At 31.9% G+C, this 22,006-nt stretch overlaps 1 protein-coding gene across 1 annotated transcript; it reads left to right on the top strand.

The window, feature by feature from the left end:
• Nucleotides 1–282: 282 nt before the first annotated feature.
• Nucleotides 283–21,235, top strand: LOC145322992 (dynein axonemal intermediate chain 3-like). Its single transcript, XM_080165379.1, has 22 exons — nt 283–361; nt 1,050–1,178; nt 5,857–5,946; nt 6,762–6,866; nt 6,970–7,025; nt 7,479–7,587; nt 8,267–8,394; nt 8,797–8,896; nt 9,430–9,567; nt 10,624–10,685; nt 11,601–11,702; nt 12,088–12,199; nt 12,613–12,661; nt 13,094–13,168; nt 16,006–16,051; nt 16,811–16,857; nt 17,290–17,357; nt 18,067–18,141; nt 19,444–19,484; nt 19,934–20,030; nt 20,291–20,385; nt 21,193–21,235. Exons 1-22 carry the CDS (start codon nt 290–292, stop codon nt 21,233–21,235), a joined length of 1,839 nt encoding a protein of 612 aa, XP_080021505.1. The 5' UTR covers nt 283–289.
• Nucleotides 21,236–22,006: the final 771 nt, after the last annotated feature.

Below are 22,006 nucleotides of genomic sequence, written 5' to 3'. Positions count from 1 at the left end.
GATTTGTATAGACTACAGTTAACTAAAGCGGTCAAATTACCACTTGTTTTATGTTTCAATGTTAAAAAGATTTTTATAAATCTTGTAATAAAATAAAATTTTGGATAGATGTTTGTTGAAATTTTACAGTTGCTCTTCCAAAGTATTATTTTTTTTAGGGGGGGGGGGATACTTTTAATCATCACATAATCAGTAGGTATAATCCCTGAAAAATTAAAAACACAACATATTCAGTTCTGCGGATAACTAACATTTACATTTTCACTTATGTATTATAGATTACCTTAAAATGTCTGAGGCAGACGAAGAAAATGAGACCATTGAGGGAGCCATGGCTGTCTACATGGCAATTGCAACACAGGTACAACCTGTACACTGAAGTGTCCGCTATCGGTATTGCCAGGGAGGGAGTGAACATTGGGCTATTTATTACACTAGTCCCTAAAGCTTATCAATAACGTTTCCTTATTTGTTGGCTTAACAACTTTTGGACTTTATTTGATTTCAATTGGTTTGTTTATTAAGTTGAGTTTTAAACCGTTTCAACCACTAATTGTCATCTACAGCAGGGGAAATTTTGTGTATCATCATTGGGGATAAACATTAATCTATCGGCTATTGTCTTATCGTTTTAGATCCCTGTGTTCTTGTATAAGTATAAGGTTTGAACCCGAGTCAAATATATATGTCATAGCACTTATGGATATAATTAGCATAGGGAGACATGGGCAAGCCTGGAGTGTACCTCACTAGGAGCTCTAAAATCATATTGTTAAATGTTTCCCTCAAGTGCCTAGTCTAGCCTAGAACCTTCTTCCAACTCCTAATTTAAAATGAATTTAAAATATACGGAGGGGGGGGGGGGGTCATTTAGTTTTCTTTTGTTTGTCTATTACTTTTGGCCAGGTTAGGTTAGGATGTATTCGATACTGGGTAACCCAGCAAGAAAGCTCCCGCAGGTGTTATTGCATAATGAATTAAAATTAATTAAAAGCTCCTTATTGTTTAGTTAATTTGCTTCGAATCTTATGTTATATGTTATTATTCAGGAAGAGCTTGCCTGTGTCATTAACTGGGATGTATCAAATTGGGAGCCCCTGAAATTTGTACCTGTCAAGCTACTCAAAGAAAACCTGGAGAAGTTGGGGGCACAATCAGACTTTCATCCTATTGCTGAGGTAGGTTGAAGAGTTGGGACCACATCCATACCTTTAACGTGTATTTATTATATAAACATATATATTTCAAGAAAAAGTTAAATAATGGTCGATCCATATGCCTTATTAGGGAAAGCGCACTATAACTTAACTCTTTTTCCCATTACATTTCAATGATATCTATTTAATGTAAATTTTCTTGTTGCTTTATAACTATTTGATGTTTTTTGTTATCTTGTTAATTATGTGCTACCTATGGCCAGTATTGTTCCATTTAAAAGCAAAGCTTTTCTATAATTAGGGTCGGTCCGTCCGTTCGTCTGGAACGGATAGCTTTTTTCGTTAATTTAGGCATGTTAGAATTGTTCTTTCGATTTCAAATTTTGCATGGTGATTCCTGTAGTAGTTAGGTACGATTTAGAAAGCATAGCAACTCTATAATAATTACTAGAATTTCCGTATGTACTTTTTTTAAAAATGTTGTTTTTAGCTTTTGTCACAAGAAATTTTTATGTCATATAATTATCTGATTGATCATATTTTTTGAATACTGATTACTAGGACAACAAAGTACAATTTTATAAGCGAAGCCTCTCTAGAATCAAATCATATAAATGTAAGTATGTCCTTAAACATTATCCTGTATTTGATCAGTTTTCCAACAACTTTATTTACAATTTTGTTTCGACTTTTAAACATTTATATTCCGATTATTCAGTTCTGACACTATACAAGTGTTAATGTACGTTATTCTTACCGTTTCAGAGCTTCGCTTTTAATAGAATAATGAATGAATTGTTGGTCATAATTCGCAAAATTAATTTCAAATCTTGGACCTTGATTCTATATACAACTTATATTGAATATATTATGTAAATACATTTCCAATCAATTTAATTTATGCAGATATGTTCAGCATTATTTAAACATCTTGGAATAGTCTTATCGATTTAAAACATTAATCAGTAATGAGAAAAATAGGAACGTGGGTGCACTTCTATGTTTACCAAGTCCAGTTATTTCAACTAGTGGAATAGTCCTATTGATTTGAAATTTGAAATATTATTTTTGTATAAATAACTGACAATTATATTTGATCTTTGCAACGGGATTTGATTGTACATCGTTTCATAAAGAGATAAAGAGACTAACTATTACACACGTCTCCAAAGTTTTACAATAACGTTTTCTTATTCGGTGGCGCAACAACATTGGAGACCTAAACTGAATTTTAATTGGTTGGTTTATTAAGTTGAGTGTTCAAACGTTTAAACACTAATTTTAATCTACAGAAGGGGTAATTTTGTGTGTCATCGGCCATTGTCTTATCCCTGTATATCCCTGTATATAGGTTTAATTAAGTTTAAAATAACAGTTAGTATGAACCTAAATTATAGTTTCTCTGGCACTGACAACAAATATGATTAATATCAAACTATGCATTATAACTAGTTTTCAGCAGGGATTTAAAGGGATAAGACGATGACCGATAAATTATTTTACATCCCAAATGATAATACACAAAATTACCCCTTTTTTAGATCGAAATTAGTGGTTGTAACGATTAAACACTCGACTTAATGAGCCAATTAATCAAAATTCACTCAAGTCCCCAAAGTTGCAATGGTAAGCTAACAAATAAGAAAAGGTTCATATAAAATTTTGGGGACTAGTGTAATAAACAGCTCATTGTCCCCTCTTTCTCTTCGTTTTCGGGGATGTGTATACCATTACAGGGCTTGCTTTTCATCCACAGAATTTTTTTTATACCAAAACTTACCAGGAATTGTTCAGATCATGCAAATTAAAACAAGGATGATAACATCCATAAGTAGCGTAGCATAAAAAAATGAATGGCCAAAAGGACAAAGTCTGTTATGGAGCAGATGCTCAGTTGTCTATAAAAAAAGGAAGGAGAGAGAATATTCAATAATCTAGAGAAAATCACGAAACCTTAATAATAAAAAATACTCATTCAATGTTTGTGAAGCCCGCCCGACAGACTGATGGACTAAGTAAACTGGTTACTGGATGCTTACTGGCTCAATGATTTTTTTAAAATCAGAGCCATCTATCTTAAATAGCATGCGAGAAACTTATATTTACCTTAGCGAACTGATGAACTTAGACACTTATATTTTAAATCCTTTATTCTTGACTTAATAATAAATATATGTACATACACAAGTTGATTAAATTTTGCTAATTTCTGTTACATATTTGATTTGTTTGTACACAGGAGAGAATAAAGCTAGGGATCTAAAGGGATAAGACAATGGCCGATAAATTGATGCACATCCCCAATGATGATACACAAATTACCCCTTCTGTTGTTAAAATTAATAGTTGAAACGTTTGAACACTCAACTTAATGAACTAACCAATCATAATTCACTAAGGTCCCTAAAGTCGTTAAGCCAATGAATAAGAAAACGTTATTATAAAACTTTGGGGACTAATTTAATAAACAACCCGTTGTTCCTTCTCTCTCTGGAATAAAGCACTTTTTAAACTATTGAAAAACATATGTATATCACGGACAAGTATGTCCAAAAAAAAGAAGAACAACTGGGATCTGAAGGGATAAGACAATGACCGATAAATTGATATGCACACATTTCCATTTATGATACAGAGAATTACACCTATTTGTAGATTACAGTTAGTGATTGAAACCTTTGGACAGTCAACTTAATGAACAAATTAATCAAAATTCAATAAAAAATCCCCAAAGTTGTTAAGCCAACGAATAAGAAAAAGAATTATAAGAATTATTAGGGAATAGAAAATAAACAGCCCAATGTCCCCACCCTCCCTAACAGAACAAGCACGAGCTAAATTATTATAAATTACAAAAGAACAGTAGGATTTTATACAGTGATAGACACTTATTATGGATGTACAAACGTACTGCAAACTACCAAAACCTATTATAAATGCCAATATCAGTTAATATACAAAAAACTTTTTTTTACAGTAAAGTCTTTATAAATTAAATATATATTTAAACTCTAAATATTTAGTATTGTGTCATTTACAGAAATTATTCTCTCCTCTTTGTTCCCATAAAGTTAACTTTTATGTTTGTCCAAATTTTAAAAATTTTCATTATTATAATAAAGTAACAGGATGTCTGTTTGTTTGTTTGTCTGTACCGAAGGATCTCGCTAACCGCTGAACCGATCCGGTTTTCCTTAACAGGGTAGCTTCTCATAGGTCCCGGGAAGGTTTATAACCATTGGGGAGGGTACCACCATCCTCCCAAGAGAAATCACAAAAATATCGAATTTATTTACGTAGAAAATTGAACGCAACATAGAAATGTTACGTATTATTTTTTTTTAAAAATGAAAGTGCCTTAAAGGCCTCTAGGGGCGTAGCCGCTAGTAATGTATATGTACATTGGTTTTATTTTGGTAATAATAAAAAAAGCTTGGATATAGAACTGATGTGATTTCTTAAAAAAAACTTTTGCCCCACTAAAATTTTAGTTTCCCCCACTGATTTTGGTGGGGCAAAAGTTTTTTAAGAATCCACTTCAGGTCACGGTATCGATTATCTTTAAAAAAAACTTTAAGTTAGGGTTGGGCCGGATACTTTTTTGGCCGGATACCGGATATTCGGCTGATATCTAATGCCGGATATCCTGCATTATAAATCAGTTGGGTATCCGGATAGTTTCAATATCCTGTATCCGGCCGGATATCCGGCCTAACCCTACTTTAAATGCCTATATATTATCTGGAATAGCCAAGACCCAATGATGCACAGGAAAAGCATTAAAAAATAAGTCTTTTTTGCGCATGTGAACTGTGATATAACTGCATTACTAAGTATTGACTATTTAACCCCTACTAAATAGGACTTCATAAAAAATCATGTTAAAACACACTTTATCAATTAACACGTCTAGCTGTAATTTGACTAACAGATTTGTAAATTGTGTAACCCGAATACAATCATTAGTTTTATGCTCAATTATACTAATCTTATCTAGAACTATAATATATTCAAGATAACTAATAGCAGGACACGTACTATTATGTGTGGATATTTTGATAAGGGGAAAATTGTCGTCAATTTAGCATGCTTACATGAAACTCATTTACTGTTCTTTTCGTTCATCAAGTAGGAAAAGTATGGATGGGGAAAAGGAGGTAAAAAGGGGGTAATCGTAATTTTTATCCCGCTACGTTTTTTACTTTATTAGAGAACATGGATAATGGATATCTGGTGTAAGATCCAAGTGTGTATATTTATTACTATAATATTTCAAGATAACTAATAGTAGTACATGTACTATTGTACTTGTAACACACACAGAGCATGTTCTATAAAGTTAATCTCCCTCAATCTGCCTTATTTATATAAACCATTCGGCCATAAAATCTAGAGGCTCGGCATTCAAATGGGTAAGAAAGGAGGCGGAAAAAAAGCCCAATACCATCTAAAAATTAGCCTAAATTCATCCTTCACGGGACCTACGTGAAGCTTGCCTATAAAGGAGAAATCAATCAGTATATTGAAATATTTAGCTTCAGACAAAAAAAAATTTCTACTTTACAATAAGACAAGCGCGCAGCTATATTCTCTGAAGAGTGAAGCACAATCGGTCCAGCGGTTACCGAGATCTTAAGCTTCAGATAAACAAATAATCATTTTCCGTTTTTATATTAGTGATGACACTTTCTGTATTCAGGTTATCCAGAAGCTGAGCGTAGTGGAAGTGTTGATGGTGTATGAAATTAATGAAGCTACGGGAACAAATTTTATCATCTGTACAACCCAGGTATCCGTATTTTATAAAAATGCTGTTTTTGAGATCTTGTGCTTCATTAGTGCTGATTAATAAAAAATTAACGGTGGAAACTTGTAACCAAAAGATGCATCTACATTTTATATTTACAGTAAAATCATCCTAAATGAATATTAAAGCTGCTATTCTGCAAATTTAGATTTGCCTATTTTTTTGGTTCGCAGTTTAATTCACTTTGTCTGTCCGCCAGTCAGTTAGTCTGTAACGCTATTGGGTAAATGTTATTTTCTTGGCTACTATTGAAGATAGACGGCTGAAATTTTTAGTGAAGATTCCTATGACATATGTACATTTTGTTTAAGCATTGTTTTATCCGTCTGTCTGTCGGTTATGGTTCAAAAGACATAAACCTTTATTTTAAAGGTTGCGTGATTTTCTTTGAGGTTTTGCATATTTCATCTTTCTTTTATTTAATATGACAGTTAAACATATAGCTCATGGTCCCTGTATTCTTTTACTTTAATCCGTATCCATTTCAGAAAGATAGTGGTAAACCATTCCAGGACAATGATAAAGCATCCCTGAAAAGAATAGTCCATTCAGACTTGTAACTTTCAACTATGACGATTAATATAAAATAAAATCTTAATAATATAATAAATGTTTGAAAATAGATATATAATCAAGCCAACTCTCTGGCCCAAGTGTTGGAGACTCTTTTCGTTCCAAATTACTCTCTGTTCTTTTGTAAGGACTTGATTGTGTATATCTGATGCTATTAGCTGATTTAAAGACCCAATTCAAAATCGGGACAGGATACCCGCTATGAGTATTTCTTTATGTTGTAGGACTCTGTAAGTGAATACCAACGAAGAGAGGAGACACGGGAATCAGGATTATTGGATCTGCAGACAACCTATGCATACCAACCACCCCAACCCAAAACATGGACGGTAAAATCTTTGACAAAATTTCATGATTTTAAAAGATTTAATTTTTTTAAAGCTCATAATGTACATTTTTCATGTATGTTAAAATATGAAAAATTTATTTTAGAATCTTGGCAGCGATCAAGAGATAGAAAATGATTGGGTACAAGATTCCAGACCCAGGTATACTGCAGTTTCTCCCAATATTAAAGCCACCAAATACAGAAGATTGATTTATGTACCTTACATATTATTAGAAATAATACTCATTTGTTGTTTAACAAATTTTTAACATAATTTTTTCAGACTTCAAAACCATATTCAATTTTAAACTTTGTATCTGTTCATGTTCGTTAGTCTGACCGTCTCAATAGTTTAGCTTAGCTTTCTTTCTCATGTTCTAACTTGAAAAGAGACCATTTTCTGTAAAATAAGTTAACTTGCTTAGCAAAAAGGGGTGAGGGAAAGATTAATTTGTAACACAATTTCAAGCCAATTGCAAATCTGATTTGCCACTCCACTCCACTCCTACTGGATAAACAAACTGATTAATAATGTCCATGTTTGCCACCTAAATTGACGTCAATTTTTCCCCTGTTATAATATCCAAATATATTTTATATCCATTATATTAAGGATTCACCTGACCATAAAGCTGGCTCCAAGAAAATCCTCCGGATATGATTTCAAAGACAGAAATTGTGATGATGTTAAAGATGGGTATGTCAGCTGTCTCGCTTTCCAGGTACCCAATAAAGCTACATACGGACAAAATAACATATTTAAAAACAAGTGGTGCCATCCTTAACCTCTAGGATCTTAGCTTCTGCTTATCTAAAATATACAATATTAAAAGATTTTGCGTCACTGCATTTTATACTCAATATTTAAACTTTTAAAGTCAAAATAGTTTTTGTTCTGAATAAAATATTCCCTCCCCTATCACGGAGGAACGAATTGATTAATATCTGATGACTATATAGCAAACCTAAATTGACGACAAAATTCCCCTGTCTCAATATCCACCTATTGTATATCCATTAGGATATATAAATTGGAAGGAATTTTATTTTTTTATGTTAGAGGGATATTTGAAATCTGCATCAAATTTTAAGGATTTTTTTTATAAAATTAGTTTTTTGTATAATTCTTTATCTAAAAGCGGAAATACAATTTAAGTTCATAAATTTTGACCAATAGGATAGGTGGATTGGAAACTATCAGAGCGCAGATAATTTTCAATCCACCAATCACAGATGTAAAAATTAATTAACTTAAATTGTATTTCCGCTTTTAGATAAAGAATTATACAAAAAAAACAAATTTTATAAAAAAAAACTCCTTAAAATTTGATGCAGATTTCAAATCTCCCTCTAACATTAAAATTCTTTCCAACTTATATATCCAAATATCCATTATTGTAGGACACAACCAAGTGGGGTGAGGTACGGTGTATGGACAGGGGGATGCAGGCAGTACCTGTCCTGCAAGAAAGTGGCACTCAAACTCATCTTACACATCCAAAAAATGTGTATATACAGTATGAATCAAGGTAATTTATCATCATAGATGTATAGAGTACCTTTACTGCAAGAATTAAATACATAGCAGTGTTTTAAGGAACATGAAATTGTTGATAAATTGATGGATTAAGATAAATAAAGTTACCCCTATAAGGAGATTATTATAATTGGTGGACAAGTTTGGACAATGATAGTATGTAACAACCAATCAAAATTTAATAAAAGTGAACTTCATTTGAAAGCCTACAAATAAGATAAAGTGTTTGTAAAACATTAAGTATCAGTATCATAATATGAGTTTTTTCCCCTTCTTCTTTACATTTATAAAGATTTAAGTATATATATAATATATTAGTCGCGTACCTCTTAAAATGTGCCATAAAAGCTGCACCATTAAAAAAGTCACAAAAACTATTTAAACAATTTTTTAGGGCATTTTCTGAGGATGAAATGAAGGAAACAATGGCATCTGAGGATTTCAAAGCTTTCCTGGAACAAGCAGAAAAACTTGTTAATGAAGCTCAAGAAGAGGTAAAAAAAGCCTAAATTAAAGTAACAGGATGTGTGTATATATGTCTGTCTGTGTGTAAGATCTCACTAAACGTTTAACCGAAATGATTCTCCTAAATGTTCTGGACTGGTTCTGGGGAGGGTAACCCCAAACTCCCAATAAAATCTCTCCTAGAAAAAAAGTTACATCTCAAAAAGTTTTTCTTTTCTTTTTAAAATAAGATTTAAAATTTGTAAAGTAGCCACCTACTCCTTTCCCATCTCACAAGTGCCTCTTAAGGCCTCTAGGAATGTAACCGGTAGTAAATATATTTACATATATGTAATAGTGAGAAATAGATATTTTATTACTTGGATATTACACCAGATTTTCATGTTCTTTAATAAAGTGATCCACCCAGCAGGCTAAAATAACGATTCATCCCCTTGACCCCATCCCCTTCAATTCTTCTGGATTAAAGAACTGACTAATTACTGACAAGGGAAATAGTAACCTAGATTTACGACTCCTTTTCTCCTGTCATAATATCCACGGATATTTTACATCCATTTAGGGAGATATTATGGGAAATATTCGAGAAGAAGTTGAGATGTTTTACATGCGAGACTATGTAGAGGAGAGAATAGAGGATAGATTAGTAGAACATCTATCACTTTCTGATCTTATATTCTCAAGAAATAAACGAGTTAAGGTAAATTTGATATTCTGTAAACATTTGACAATAGATATAATACACATGGATGAAACGTTTCCATATGTTTTGTCATTAACACAGTGCGTTCGAAGGTGCTTTGACTTTTGTGTCAGACCCTAAATTGGACATAGTGCATTTCATTACCCTAGGTTAGGTGACTTCATTTCACTTTTCAATAAAATCTAAAATGCAGCCGTTTTTGAGAAAATTATATTTGAAAATTTCAAGTTCAATTTTCATCCCATAGGAGTTACAACATAATCATGACAAGAAAAGCAAAGATTATTTATTTAAAATTTTTAACAAATTTGCTTTAATGAAGTCTTTCGTAAAACCCTTCTATATATGATTTATTTAAATTTCCGTGACCTTAGCAAAGCAACTGATAAAAATGGCCATGAATCAACTCACTTCAGGAGTGGTTTTATGAAGAACTTTATAAAAGCGAAGTTGTTAAAAATTTTAAATAAACAATCTTTACTTTTCTTGTCATGCTTATGCGGTAACTCATAGGGGTGAAAATTAAACTTGAAATTTTCAAATCTAATTTTCTCAAAAACGGCTGCATTTTAGATTTTATTGAAAAGTGAAATGAAGTTACCTAACCTAGGGCAAAAAAATGCACTATGTCCCAATTTAGGTTCTGACACAAAAGTCAAAGCATCGTCGAACGCACTGTGTTAATTCTACAGTTCAGTGATTGCTATACTTGCGCACCCTACAAATCCTGATATATACAATACTAGGTTTTTTGTCTGTAGCTTAAGATTTTGATAACTACTGAACCGATTGAATTCATCATTTTAGGGAACCTTTACATGGTTCATTGGATGGTATAAGGCTATTTTATTTTAAGATTCAAGTCTTAAGAAGGTTTAAGGCTATTTTAAAATTTTTTAATACAGATTACAGAGCCTCTAGGTACTTGAGGCTCAGCCTCTAGTAGGATAAAAAAAAAGAGGATAGTATAAAAGAACTAATAGTTAACTTACATTATTTCTGTAATTGTAAAAAAGTGTCACAATACCCTTGCTTAAATTATTAAATTTTTAGGCAGTTGAGTGGCATAGCAAATATTCTCACATTGTTGCCATGTCATGCATTGAAAATTTGAGGTAAGCGAATTCAAAATGATTTAGAATCAAAACAAGGATGACGGCATCCAAATGTACAAAAATTAATGGAAAAGAATAAGAAAAGGAGATTTAAAGAGTATATGTTTAAATATTAAAACCTAGCTCATGTATTTTTATAATTTATAATTTTTTTATATTTAGTACTATCGGCTTCGCCCCTAGCCTCTAGGGGCTTTGCCCTAAGAGGTTTGATCAAACCAATTTTTCGTATATTAGATTTAAAAGAAAAAGAAAAAAAAAGTTTGGTGAGGGAGAATTTTTTTTTTTTTGTGGGGGGGGGTGTAGTCGACCCCACTATTTTAATTTTAGTTTTAAAATAAAATTTTTTTTATTGGGGGGGGGGGTTTCAGAAAAGAAAATAGTTATAAACCTTCCCGGGACCTATGAGAAGCTACCCTGTAAAGGAGAACCCGATCGGTTCAGCGGTTAGCGAGATCCTTCGCTACAAACAGACAGACAAACAAACAGACAGACAGACATCGTTCTACTTTATATTAAAGATGAAGACTGACAGACTGACAATGGGATATTTAGTTTTGATATTATTATCCACAAAAATTGAGAAAATCGGACCAAAAACACCAAAACGTTACTTGTCCTTTCATCAAGAGATACAAAAATCCCTCACAAGGACGGAAAATTTAATTTTGATAACTATATCCAAAAAAAAAATTAAAATTAGGCCAATAACACCATTTTATAATGATTGTATAGACATATGCCCAGTTCACAAAAACTTTTAAAGGTCAACCGATTTTTTTTGTAGGTCAATCTAAACAAGTACAACCCTCAAATACCTTTATAAAATCGGTCAACCTAAGGCTTCTACAGGTCGACCTAAAATTTCCAGATGTCGACCTTTGTCTTTTGTGAACTGGGCTTTATATATTTTAGTTATGATGACTATATGGATTCTTTGACAAAAAGATTATTAGCTCCCAATTATGTGATGATCTGGAGTACTAAACACTTTATATATCCTCAGCTGTTATTGAGGTAATTATTTGTTTTGTAAATAAGATTGTTTTAATTAGGGTTGGGCCGGATACTTTATTGGTCGGATAACGGATATCCGGCTGATTTCTAATGCCGAATATCCGGTATCCGGCCAATTAATAAAAATAGCATAATATCCGGCAAATCACCGAAGATCTGGCTTTATAAATCATCTGGATATCCAGTATCCGGATAGTTTAAATATCCGGTATCCAGCCGGACATCTAAAATGGCCGGATATCCGGCCCAACCCTAGTTTTAATTGATTTAATTGTTTCCTTTATTTTTTTTATACATTTATAAACAAAAAGCTACTTCAATTAGGTAATATTTAAAAAAGATATAATTTAAAAACTTCATATTGCTCTAAAAAAATCTCAACCAGGTGTCCAGATGATGTAATGTTGATGCGCTGGCATCCCTCAGATCCGGCAACCCTGTTGGGTGGACTTGCCAATGGACAAATTGTCATATGGGACATTCAAGACTGGATAAAGGTTTCTTTTTTATGCTACGCCCCTAGAGGCCTCTAGGGAAACTTGAGGGAATGGTTGAATAGGGGAAGAAGACCCTTTACTTTTACTTTTAGTTTTGAAGAGGAAAAGAAATCTTTTTTGGAGGGAACAATTTTTTGTAGGGGCGATTTTTCCTGGGATGGGGGTGGTACCTTCCCCCCAAATAGTTATTAACCTTCCCAGGAAGCATGAGAAGCCTCGCTGTAAAGTACAATCATATCATTCTTAAGTACAGACGGACAAACACACACGCGGACACACAGTGATTCTTTTACTTTATTTTAAGGATTTTTGTGTATAAAACTAAATGAATAAATTGATACAAACTTCCTTAACAAATTTGCAAAATAAAATGTTGTAAATAATACTTTTTTAACAAAAAAATTATTGTTTAGAAATTATACATTGGAGACTGTACATGGGATGAGAAGAAGATGGAAGCAGGTATCAAGGACGTCTAAGCTTTTTGAGGGGGGGGGGGGTAAAAAGAGGGGTCGAAAGGTTTTAGAAAGTATATCTAATGTATTTTAATGTTTTTTTTTGTGCAATAATTGAGGTAAAATAAGTGGTTCTAAAATTTGAAGAGAGTAACAATTCTTTACACCTCCCCCTCTTGGAAGTCTGTGGCAGATGTTAATATTAAATGAATAATTAAATAATTCTAGATACTTCTTTTGTGCTTAATTTTAGTATTATTCTAAAAAATAATGTAGAAATAAAAAAAGAAATGAAATGAAATTAGTAGGTTGTAGCTGAAATATACTCTTTCTCACCTATCTTCTACGCAGGATAACCTATCAAAGTGATAGGCGTACCTAATTATTTTTGATTCTATTTACATTCAAAGTTTTAACTTAACAGAACAATTCATTTAAGGAGATGAGGGAGAAGAATGGAGTAGAGAGAATGGATTTATTCCAATCATTCACTGGAGTGCACAGACAGCTATAGGTAATTGCATTCATAAGATATGTAAAACTAGCGGCTTCCCCCCTAGCCTCTAGGGGCTTTGCCCCAAGAGGTGATCAAAAAAAATTAAGGCGAAATTCGTAAAAGGACCAAGAAAATCTTCGGCAAAAAAATAAAAAAAAAGACCAAGGAAATCTTCAACAACAAAAAAGGACCAAGGAAATCTTCAAAAAAAAGTTTCATTTTAAAAAAAATAGCCTAAAACCACCACAGGACCAGTAGGTATATTCCCTGATGAGTAGAATCCGATCGGTTCAGTGGTTACCGAGATCTCAAGCTTCAGACGGACGGACGGACAGCCGGACAGACATCATTCTACTTTGTATTATAGATAGATTAGGTGTCTGTCTGTTTGTCTATAGGTAATGCAATTATAAGGTATGTAAAATAGATTAGGTGTCTGTCTGTTTGTCTATAGGTAATGCAATTATAAGGTATGTAAAATAGATTAGATGTCTGTCTGTTTGTCTATAGGTAATGCAATTATAAGGTATGTAAAAAAGATTAGATGTCTGTCTGTTTATCTGTAACCTTCACCACAATGTAGAGTGTAGTAAGGCCCATAAGAGCATTAGGTAATAATTTTAATCAAACACTTCAACAGGGTATCATTGAGAGAATAAAAAAAATGTCTAAGAGAAGTTTAGAAGGTTCATTTACATTAAAACTGAAAAAGCCTTCCTTATCTGTTTTAAAAAACTACTAAAAGTACTGTTCACCAATACAATAGCTCCTCATTGAAAGTTCTTAAAATAGTATCATCCAATTAAGTTGAAAGTGTTGTTATATAAAATTGTTGTCAACACATGACGACTATATAATTCGCCAGGGAAGGAAGGGACAAAAGTTTTAAATAATGTTTTCTAATTCGTTGGGTTTTTTTTTGGTTGGATTATTATAATGATTGCCCAACCACTAATTATAATCTACAGAGGGGATAATTTTATATATCATTATTAATTGGGGATGTACATCACTTTATCGGCCAATGTCTTATCCCTTTTGATCCTGGCTTATTCACACAGTTCTAACTTTTAATCATATTCAAATTTAAAGCAAATTTTAGAATTGTCCACCTAAAGTTTAGAAGAAGTTTTTTTTCTTCATTACGCCGGTCATAAAAAAAACTGTAAACTTATTTCCTTGTATCATAATTTAAAAACTATTTTTTAAAAAGTAAAATTTACTTTGACCAAAATATACCTTTTTGTCGTATTATATAAAGTGGCAAGGTTTTTTTTGTTTTAAGCTTAAAATTTAGTTAGCTGTGAACTGAATTAGTACTCCTTCTTAGGAAAGCTTCATATAGGGCCAATGATGGTTTTTAGCTTATTTTATTCTTAGATTTAAGCTTTGGGGTGGTTTTGAGCTATTTTCATGCCTCCTGCTTTTATTACAAAGTCTTCTACTCTAAAAAAAATTGTATACCTTACTTTTTATCTTTTCAAAAAAGCATTGCTTCTATTGAGGTTTTTTTAAAAGTAGGGTTACCTTCTCTCTTGACATATGGAAGGAAACTGCTAAAATAATATAAATCTATGACACTGATAATTATCAGAGATGGAGGGGACATTGGGCTTTTTATTGCACTAGTCCCCAAAGTTTTATAATATCGTTTTCTTATTCATTGGCTTCATAACTTTAGGGACTTTTATTGAATTTTGATTGCTTGGTTCATCGAGTTAAGTGTTTAAACGTTTCAACCACTAATTGTAACCAAAGAAGAAGTAATTTTGTTTTTAACAATGGGATTGCACACCAGTTTTTCTTTCATTGTCTTATCCCCTGAGATCCCTGGGTAATTAAGAATTCAAAATCTTAACAAATCAACAGATGGCGACAAAACTAAGTTTATATTAAAATGCAGTATTTGAAAAAGATTAGTACGGCTAAAATCTTAAGATTCTACAATTTGATTCAATTTAAATATTGGGTTTTTTTTATAATAAAGGGTGTATGAGTAAATGGTCTTGTTTAACAATTCACTTTGTCTGTCCGTCTGTCAGTCCGTAACGCTATGAGGGAAATGTGATTTTATCAGCTGGTAATAAAGATAGACAGCTGAAAATTCTGGTGAAGAATCCTGTGATATTTGCGCATCTAATCTATACATCCGTCTGTATGTTAGTCATGCTTTTAAAGATATAACGTTATTTTTTGAATTTCTTGAAGCTTTCGTATATTCACTCTCTTTTTTCATTGTTATGAGAAGTGATCCCTTTTATTTGGCAAGGATAACAACCACATTGGTAAATTTACATACACGCACCAATTAAAGAATTTACTTTATATGTTTTTAAAAGCGAAGCTTTTCTATAATTAGGGTAGGTCCGTCCGTCCGAGATAGTTAGCTTTTATTCGTTAATTTAGGCATGTCAAAATTATCCTATTGATTTCAAACTTTGCATGGTGATTCCTGTAGTAGTTAGCTACGATTAAGAAAGCGTAGCAACTCTATAATCGTTACCAGAATGTCCGTACGTCCATTTTAAACATGTTGAATTTTTTTACTTTTTTAATAACAATTTTTTAAGTGATAAAAATATCCGATTGATTAGATTTTTTATTACTGATTCCTATTACGATAAGGTACAATATTATGAGCAAAGCATCTCTATAATCAAGTATTAAAAATGTAAGTATGTCCTTAAACAGAATTCTGTATTTATGAAGTTTTGCAACAAATTTACGTAAAATTTTGTCAAGCCTTATATTTTCATATTTTGTATATTCAGTTCTGACACTCAACAAAAGTTAATGTTCGTCTGTCATATCGTTTCAGAGCTTCGCTTTTATGGATGTTGTCATCCTTGTTTTAGAGTATGGACATGAGGAAGAAGTTATGGATATAAAATGGATTCCAAGGTTATTATTAAATATCTGTTTAAAAAATATTTTAAAACAATAATTAGAAAATAGAACATTTTACAAATAAAGCTATAAGTATAGATGTATAACCAGACAACTACCTGACTTAAGAGGTGGGTACCTTTTTCTTCTGCTAGCAAATTATTTTCTCGTATTCATCCGGTGGATAGGAACCGGTTCTCATCCATACGAAAAAACTATGTCTAGCATCGTATTATATCCAGCTTTCTATGAATATAAAAATGTACCTTCAGCACCTCGGGGCTAAAAAACTAGTTTTAATCTTATAATTGTACATTCTATATCCGCGGAAAGCCGTTTATAATACAATGCGAGAAATAACTATTCTGCTATTTTTTATTAATTTGTCTGTGTTAACATTTCTGACGTTATTGGCTGATATTTAAAGACCCTATTGTAAGTCGGAAAGGGGTCTCCACCCCATGAGAAGAGTTACATATAGCCCCTCTATTCTTTTATTATAATATTTTACTTCTAACCATTTTTTTAATGCTTGAAGCTTATATAAATCTGCCAATTTTGTAATCTATTTTTGTCCGCCGAGTCGGTATTATTATTGTTTGCTCAAAGTATTTATTGAATATTTTAACAACTTTAGTATGATGTGACTCGTATACATTTTATTTAGATAATTAGTGGACTTTTTGAAGAAAAAAAAACCATACAAAACAGATTAATTATTGCTGATATATTTGTTACAGACGGATTCATTTTCTATCATATTTTTTTATTTAGGACAATAAAATTTGACCAAGAAAGTTCTTTTCCAAAGGAGAATACAGGTAAACGGTTAAAAAATAGACCCGTATGGTGGTAAATTAATTTCCAGTATGACATAAAAACTAATTAATATATGATTTAATAGAATCGGTTCTCAGAAATCATGTACAGTTTCGTATTAAAATAAAAGTCATAAAATCTATACCAATTTTGCATTAAAATTTATATTTTTAATTTTAATATTCATAGAAAGATATCTTTAATACCATGTGATAAATAATCAATCTCATCCGTAAAATGTTAGTAAAGTTGCGAGAAAGATTTTGTTAAACGCTATTATAAAGTCAAAGGTACACTAAATTCATATTTTTAAAACAAAATATTTTACAAATATCCCTGAAAAAAAAGACTTTGAATACATATATAAACATATTAGTATCCAGGTTAGGTATTCTTATCATTTTGTATTACCATATTATTTCTTTTTTTTTTAGGAAATGTGCCTCAGCAATTTATGAGTTGTGGTAGGGAGAATTGTATTTACATCTGGCAAATTGATAAGGTAACTTAACACTTTTTAAAAGCGAAGCTTTTCTAAAGGGTGTGCAAAAAAATGCGGACTTTTTTAAAATTGAAATTGCGCGGCTTGTGTTAATAATAGAAAAATGTTATGCATATCGTTAGAACCGGTATGAACTCTATGAACTCTAGTTTTTGGAAATATAAGTAGAAGTTTTAATGCAATAGGGACATTTCACCACGTAGCTCCTAAACTATACGTAGCACAGGATCCGTTCTTATATTTCCAAAAACTAGAGTTCATACCGGTTCTAACGATTTGCATAACATATTTCTACTATTAACACAAGCCGCGCAATTTCAATTTTTAAAAAGTCCGCATTTTTTTTTGCACACCCTTTATATTAATTGTCTGTACATCCGTATGCAACAGTTAGCTCTTTACGTTAATTAGACATGATATAATATTCCTATCGATTTTATATTTCAACAATCAAGTTCTAACGATATTAGCATGTCCTTAAATAAAATCCTGTATTTACGCAATTTTGCACTAAGTTAAAACTTTTTTGTTTGCACTTTTAAATTAACGAGCGGCTACTCCCCTAGCCTCTAGGGGCGTTTTTCCCAACAGGTTCAAGGAAGACTTGGTGTGGTCTAGACTTGAACCTGACATCTCCCTGACAGGACGCCGACACGTTACTAATTATGCTATTAACTTGGGTACCCATTAAAACATAATTATTAAATAGGAAATAATAGAGGCAGCAGCTCAGAGTTCCCTACAAGCACCCAACGAGGATAAGAAAGAGGAGAAGAAACAAAAGGTAAACACAAGGAAAGAAGGGAGGGATGAGAAATTGGAATGTAATTTTTACATGTACCTAAACTTTCATAAAAACGTTCTCTAATTCCTTTTGGTTGAAAACTGTACATGCCCTTCATTGTAGTCCAAAAGATATATTCTTTAGAATGGATAATTTTGTTTATAATCAACAAGGATGTACTTCTACATATATTGCTGTGTATTATCCTATCCAGAGGTGTACAGCAGGGGGGTTGTAAACACCCCCCCCCCCCCCCCCCAGGTATCCACCCCCAAAAACTCCTCTTCACACCCCTTGACAAGGGTCTATATCCCCCTAATATAGCCAAAGGGAGTGATAAGGTAAAAAGGATCTTGGACAAAGTAGCTTCGGACAAAGTAGCTTCGGACAAAGTAGCTTCAGGACAAAGTAGCTTCAGGACAAAGTAGCTTCAGGACAAAGACAGACTTTGTAATTATATTGCGTGTTTAAAAAAATATAAAACTGACATCTATAGGGATAAGACAATGACCGATAAATTGATGTATCTACCCTTCTATAAATTACAATTAGTGGTTAAAAGTTTTTGACGCTCAACTTAATAAACCAACCAATCAAATTCAATGTAAGTTCCAAAAGTTGTTAATGTTAAGCAAACGAATAAAACCGTCATCATAAAACTTTGGGGACCAGAAGCCAACAGAAAATATAACGTTATTAGAAAACTATGGGGACTGGTATGATAAACAACCCAATGTCCCCTTCCTCCCCTGGAAAACACACAAACATAGAAAACACAAACAAAAGCTAGAACAGAAATATTCTGCAGTAAAATATTAACAAATTGAATTATAACCTTCTGCGCATCGAAACCAAACAAACAATTTTTTTATTCTCTCAGAAACTTCTCTACAAAATAATATATCTTGGAGCAAAGCTTCAGGATTTAAATCTATTCTTTAAATATGTCTGTCTGTCAGTTTTAATACAATTTCTATTTTTATATTTTCCTGTACGGTTCTAAATCCGATTCATGTCCGCTGGATTTAAACTAGTTCTTAGCAGTACTGAAAAAAATATGTGTTATAAAATATTGTAACGAAAAAAAGGCAAAATTATAGAATCACTTCATACTTTGTTGGCCTGGACCTTCGGTGTTTTGGGCCAACAAAACAGGAATTGAATATGAAAATTGTCACTTTTCTATCAATGGACAACCGTCTACAATACCCATCATCTAACATATTAACTTTACTCTGTTATAATATATTATTTCCCTGCAACCATATTGGACGTTATCATCCTTGTTATTTCATATTTTAGGAGCTTGAAATACCTTTAGTTGTAAAGCAAGTGACAGGAAGGTAAAATTAACATATTATTTCATTATACCATAAAAGATCAAATTCATATTGTTGTAAAAAGCACACCCTATAAGAAATTCTAAACCATCAAAAATGTAATAGTATAATTTGAAGTAGGTATATTGTTTTAAAAGGATGAAAGAAAATACCTTAATAATTTTCTTAACTTTGATGTTGTTTCTATTAAAAATTCAGTTTTGAAAAGTACACGCTCTTTAAAGTGCAAATTAAAAAAGGGATAAATATAAAAACTTTGGCCAAAGTATCTCGAATGACGTCATATTAGAATATTTCATTATTCTAACATGACGTCATTCGGACGTTTCGGCCAAAAGTTTTAAATTCGTCCCCTTTTTTTATAGGCACTATAAAATGCTTCAAATATAGCTTAGCAACTGTTGTCTCCTCTACTCTATAACTTAATTGAAAAGTAAATCATAATATTACAGGTATGTGCATCTGGAGGGAAAATGGAAGCCAATGTACAAGATGTCCTTTATTATACCAAGCTCTGAGGAAGAAATATTACACCCCATGTGTTTACAGGTAAATATAACTAACTAGTTGCTTCGCGCCTGTAAAGGGCAGTGTAGGCAGGAAGAAGATTTAGTACCATCTTATAAAGCTTCCCTGAAAAGTACAATAATTTGGACCAGCATTTTAAGAGATCTTTAGCTTTAGACAAAAAAGTTCCTACATAAAAATAATATGTTGTTTATTCATAAAATGACAATTATGATCTTCACCCCAACTGTATGAACGAACTGACCAAAATTATTATATTCTAAATCCATTTATCCATGAAGGCTTTTGAGGTACTGGACCGTGCAGATATGATAGAGGCGGTCAACCTCATGACTGGCAGTGTTGCATCCTCTAGAAGAAGTAGTGTCTCATCAAAGTAAGATTTTTAAAATTTCGTCATTTGCTAATAGAGAAATGTTTCTCAAACTAAGTGTATTTAGATTTATTTCATATCCTTTATTAAAAAACAAACAAATGGCAAACAGTTTTTACTTTTTTCAACAATACAAATATTTTTTTTTAATGCTTTCTCGTGATTTTTATGGCCCCATGAACTGCAATGCAATGGTCTCTAAATGTCTGTCTGTTTGTCAGTGTGTACATAACTGTTTTTGTAAGAACATTAGAATAGTTATTTCTCGTATTCATTCGAATCCGGTGGATAGGAACCGGTTCTCATCCATATGAAAAAACTATGTCTAGCATCGTTTTATATCCAGCTTTCTACAAATATAAAAATGTACAATCATAAGATTAAAACCAGTTTTTTAGCCCGTGCCATACGAGAAAAAAATTTCCAATCGTTCTATGTAATAATTGGATGCCTATCTGCCAAATTAGTAGGATGTATGTTAGTTAGTATATATGAAAATTTGAGCAATATATTTTCTCGTATTCATTCGAATCCGGTGGATAGGAACCGGTTCTCATCCATAAGAAATGTATTATTAGCATCGTATTATATCCAGCTTTCTACGAATATAAAAATATACAATCAAAAGATTAAAACCGCGGAAAGCCGTTTATAATACGATGCGAGAAATAACTATTATCGAATTTCCTTCTCTTTATTTTGTAATCTTCAGAAATATAACTAGAATTCAATGGTTTGTTTTTGTTTTACTTTGATGCTATTCTTGAATAATTATAATTTGTTTAATAATATCCAAATTATTTCATTTAGAGATGGTAGAGATTCAAAGGAAAATCTTATACTTTTAATTTAAAAAATAAATTTTTGCATTAATAATTATTGACCTCTTTCTAAATACACAAATTGTTTTGAATTGTTCATCATGGACGCACAGTGAGCCCAGGAATCCAACTTTGTGGAAAAAATTATTTATGCCCAAAATCGAACTTTAGAAAATCAATTATTTTAAAAGTCCATGTTAAAATTCATCATATTAGAGGAGGTTTGCCATTTTAAATAAATGAAAAATTTAAAAAATTTAAGTTTTTATGGCCTTCTGAAGTTGTTACCCTGGAATTCACGAAATTTAGATACAAAAATCTCCCAAAAAAAATATTTTTAAATTTTTTTTTGTTTTACTTGCCATTTAATCAAATATTAACTTAGGACGTAATGTAATACCATTTTAGAACCGTCATGCAATTATCTAACGCTGGATAACAAGAAACTAAATAGTTTTGTATAAAAAAACCTCTTGAATCCATATTAAAGAAAGTTGGTGAAAATGCAAAAAAAAGCACGTTGAATATTTTTTTAAGCTCTGATTCAAATACCTTGATCTTTTTAGCAACGAGGTAAAAATTTTTAGGATGAAGTTCTAGCATTAATTAGGCAATATATAAGAGGATCCCATTGGTCTTATAAACTTTCACTTAGTTGCTTAACCTCTATAGATATTTTTGTAAAGGTCGTTTTAAGCTATTTTTAGTGTATAATCCTTATATAATTTGTTGCCGGATTTCATTATAGAGAAAAATCCTTTTACAGGTTAAAAATCTGGCAAAATGCCTTTCCAAAAAATCAT

The sequence above is a fragment of the Acartia tonsa genome, chromosome 6 (genome assembly GCF_053477335.1).
Source record: "Acartia tonsa isolate MP-2025a chromosome 6, ASM5347733v1, whole genome shotgun sequence".
Taxonomy (NCBI): domain Eukaryota; kingdom Metazoa; phylum Arthropoda; class Copepoda; order Calanoida; family Acartiidae; genus Acartia; species Acartia tonsa.
Note: the sequence above shows the minus strand (reverse complement) of the source record. Positions and strands in the feature narration are given on the sequence as shown.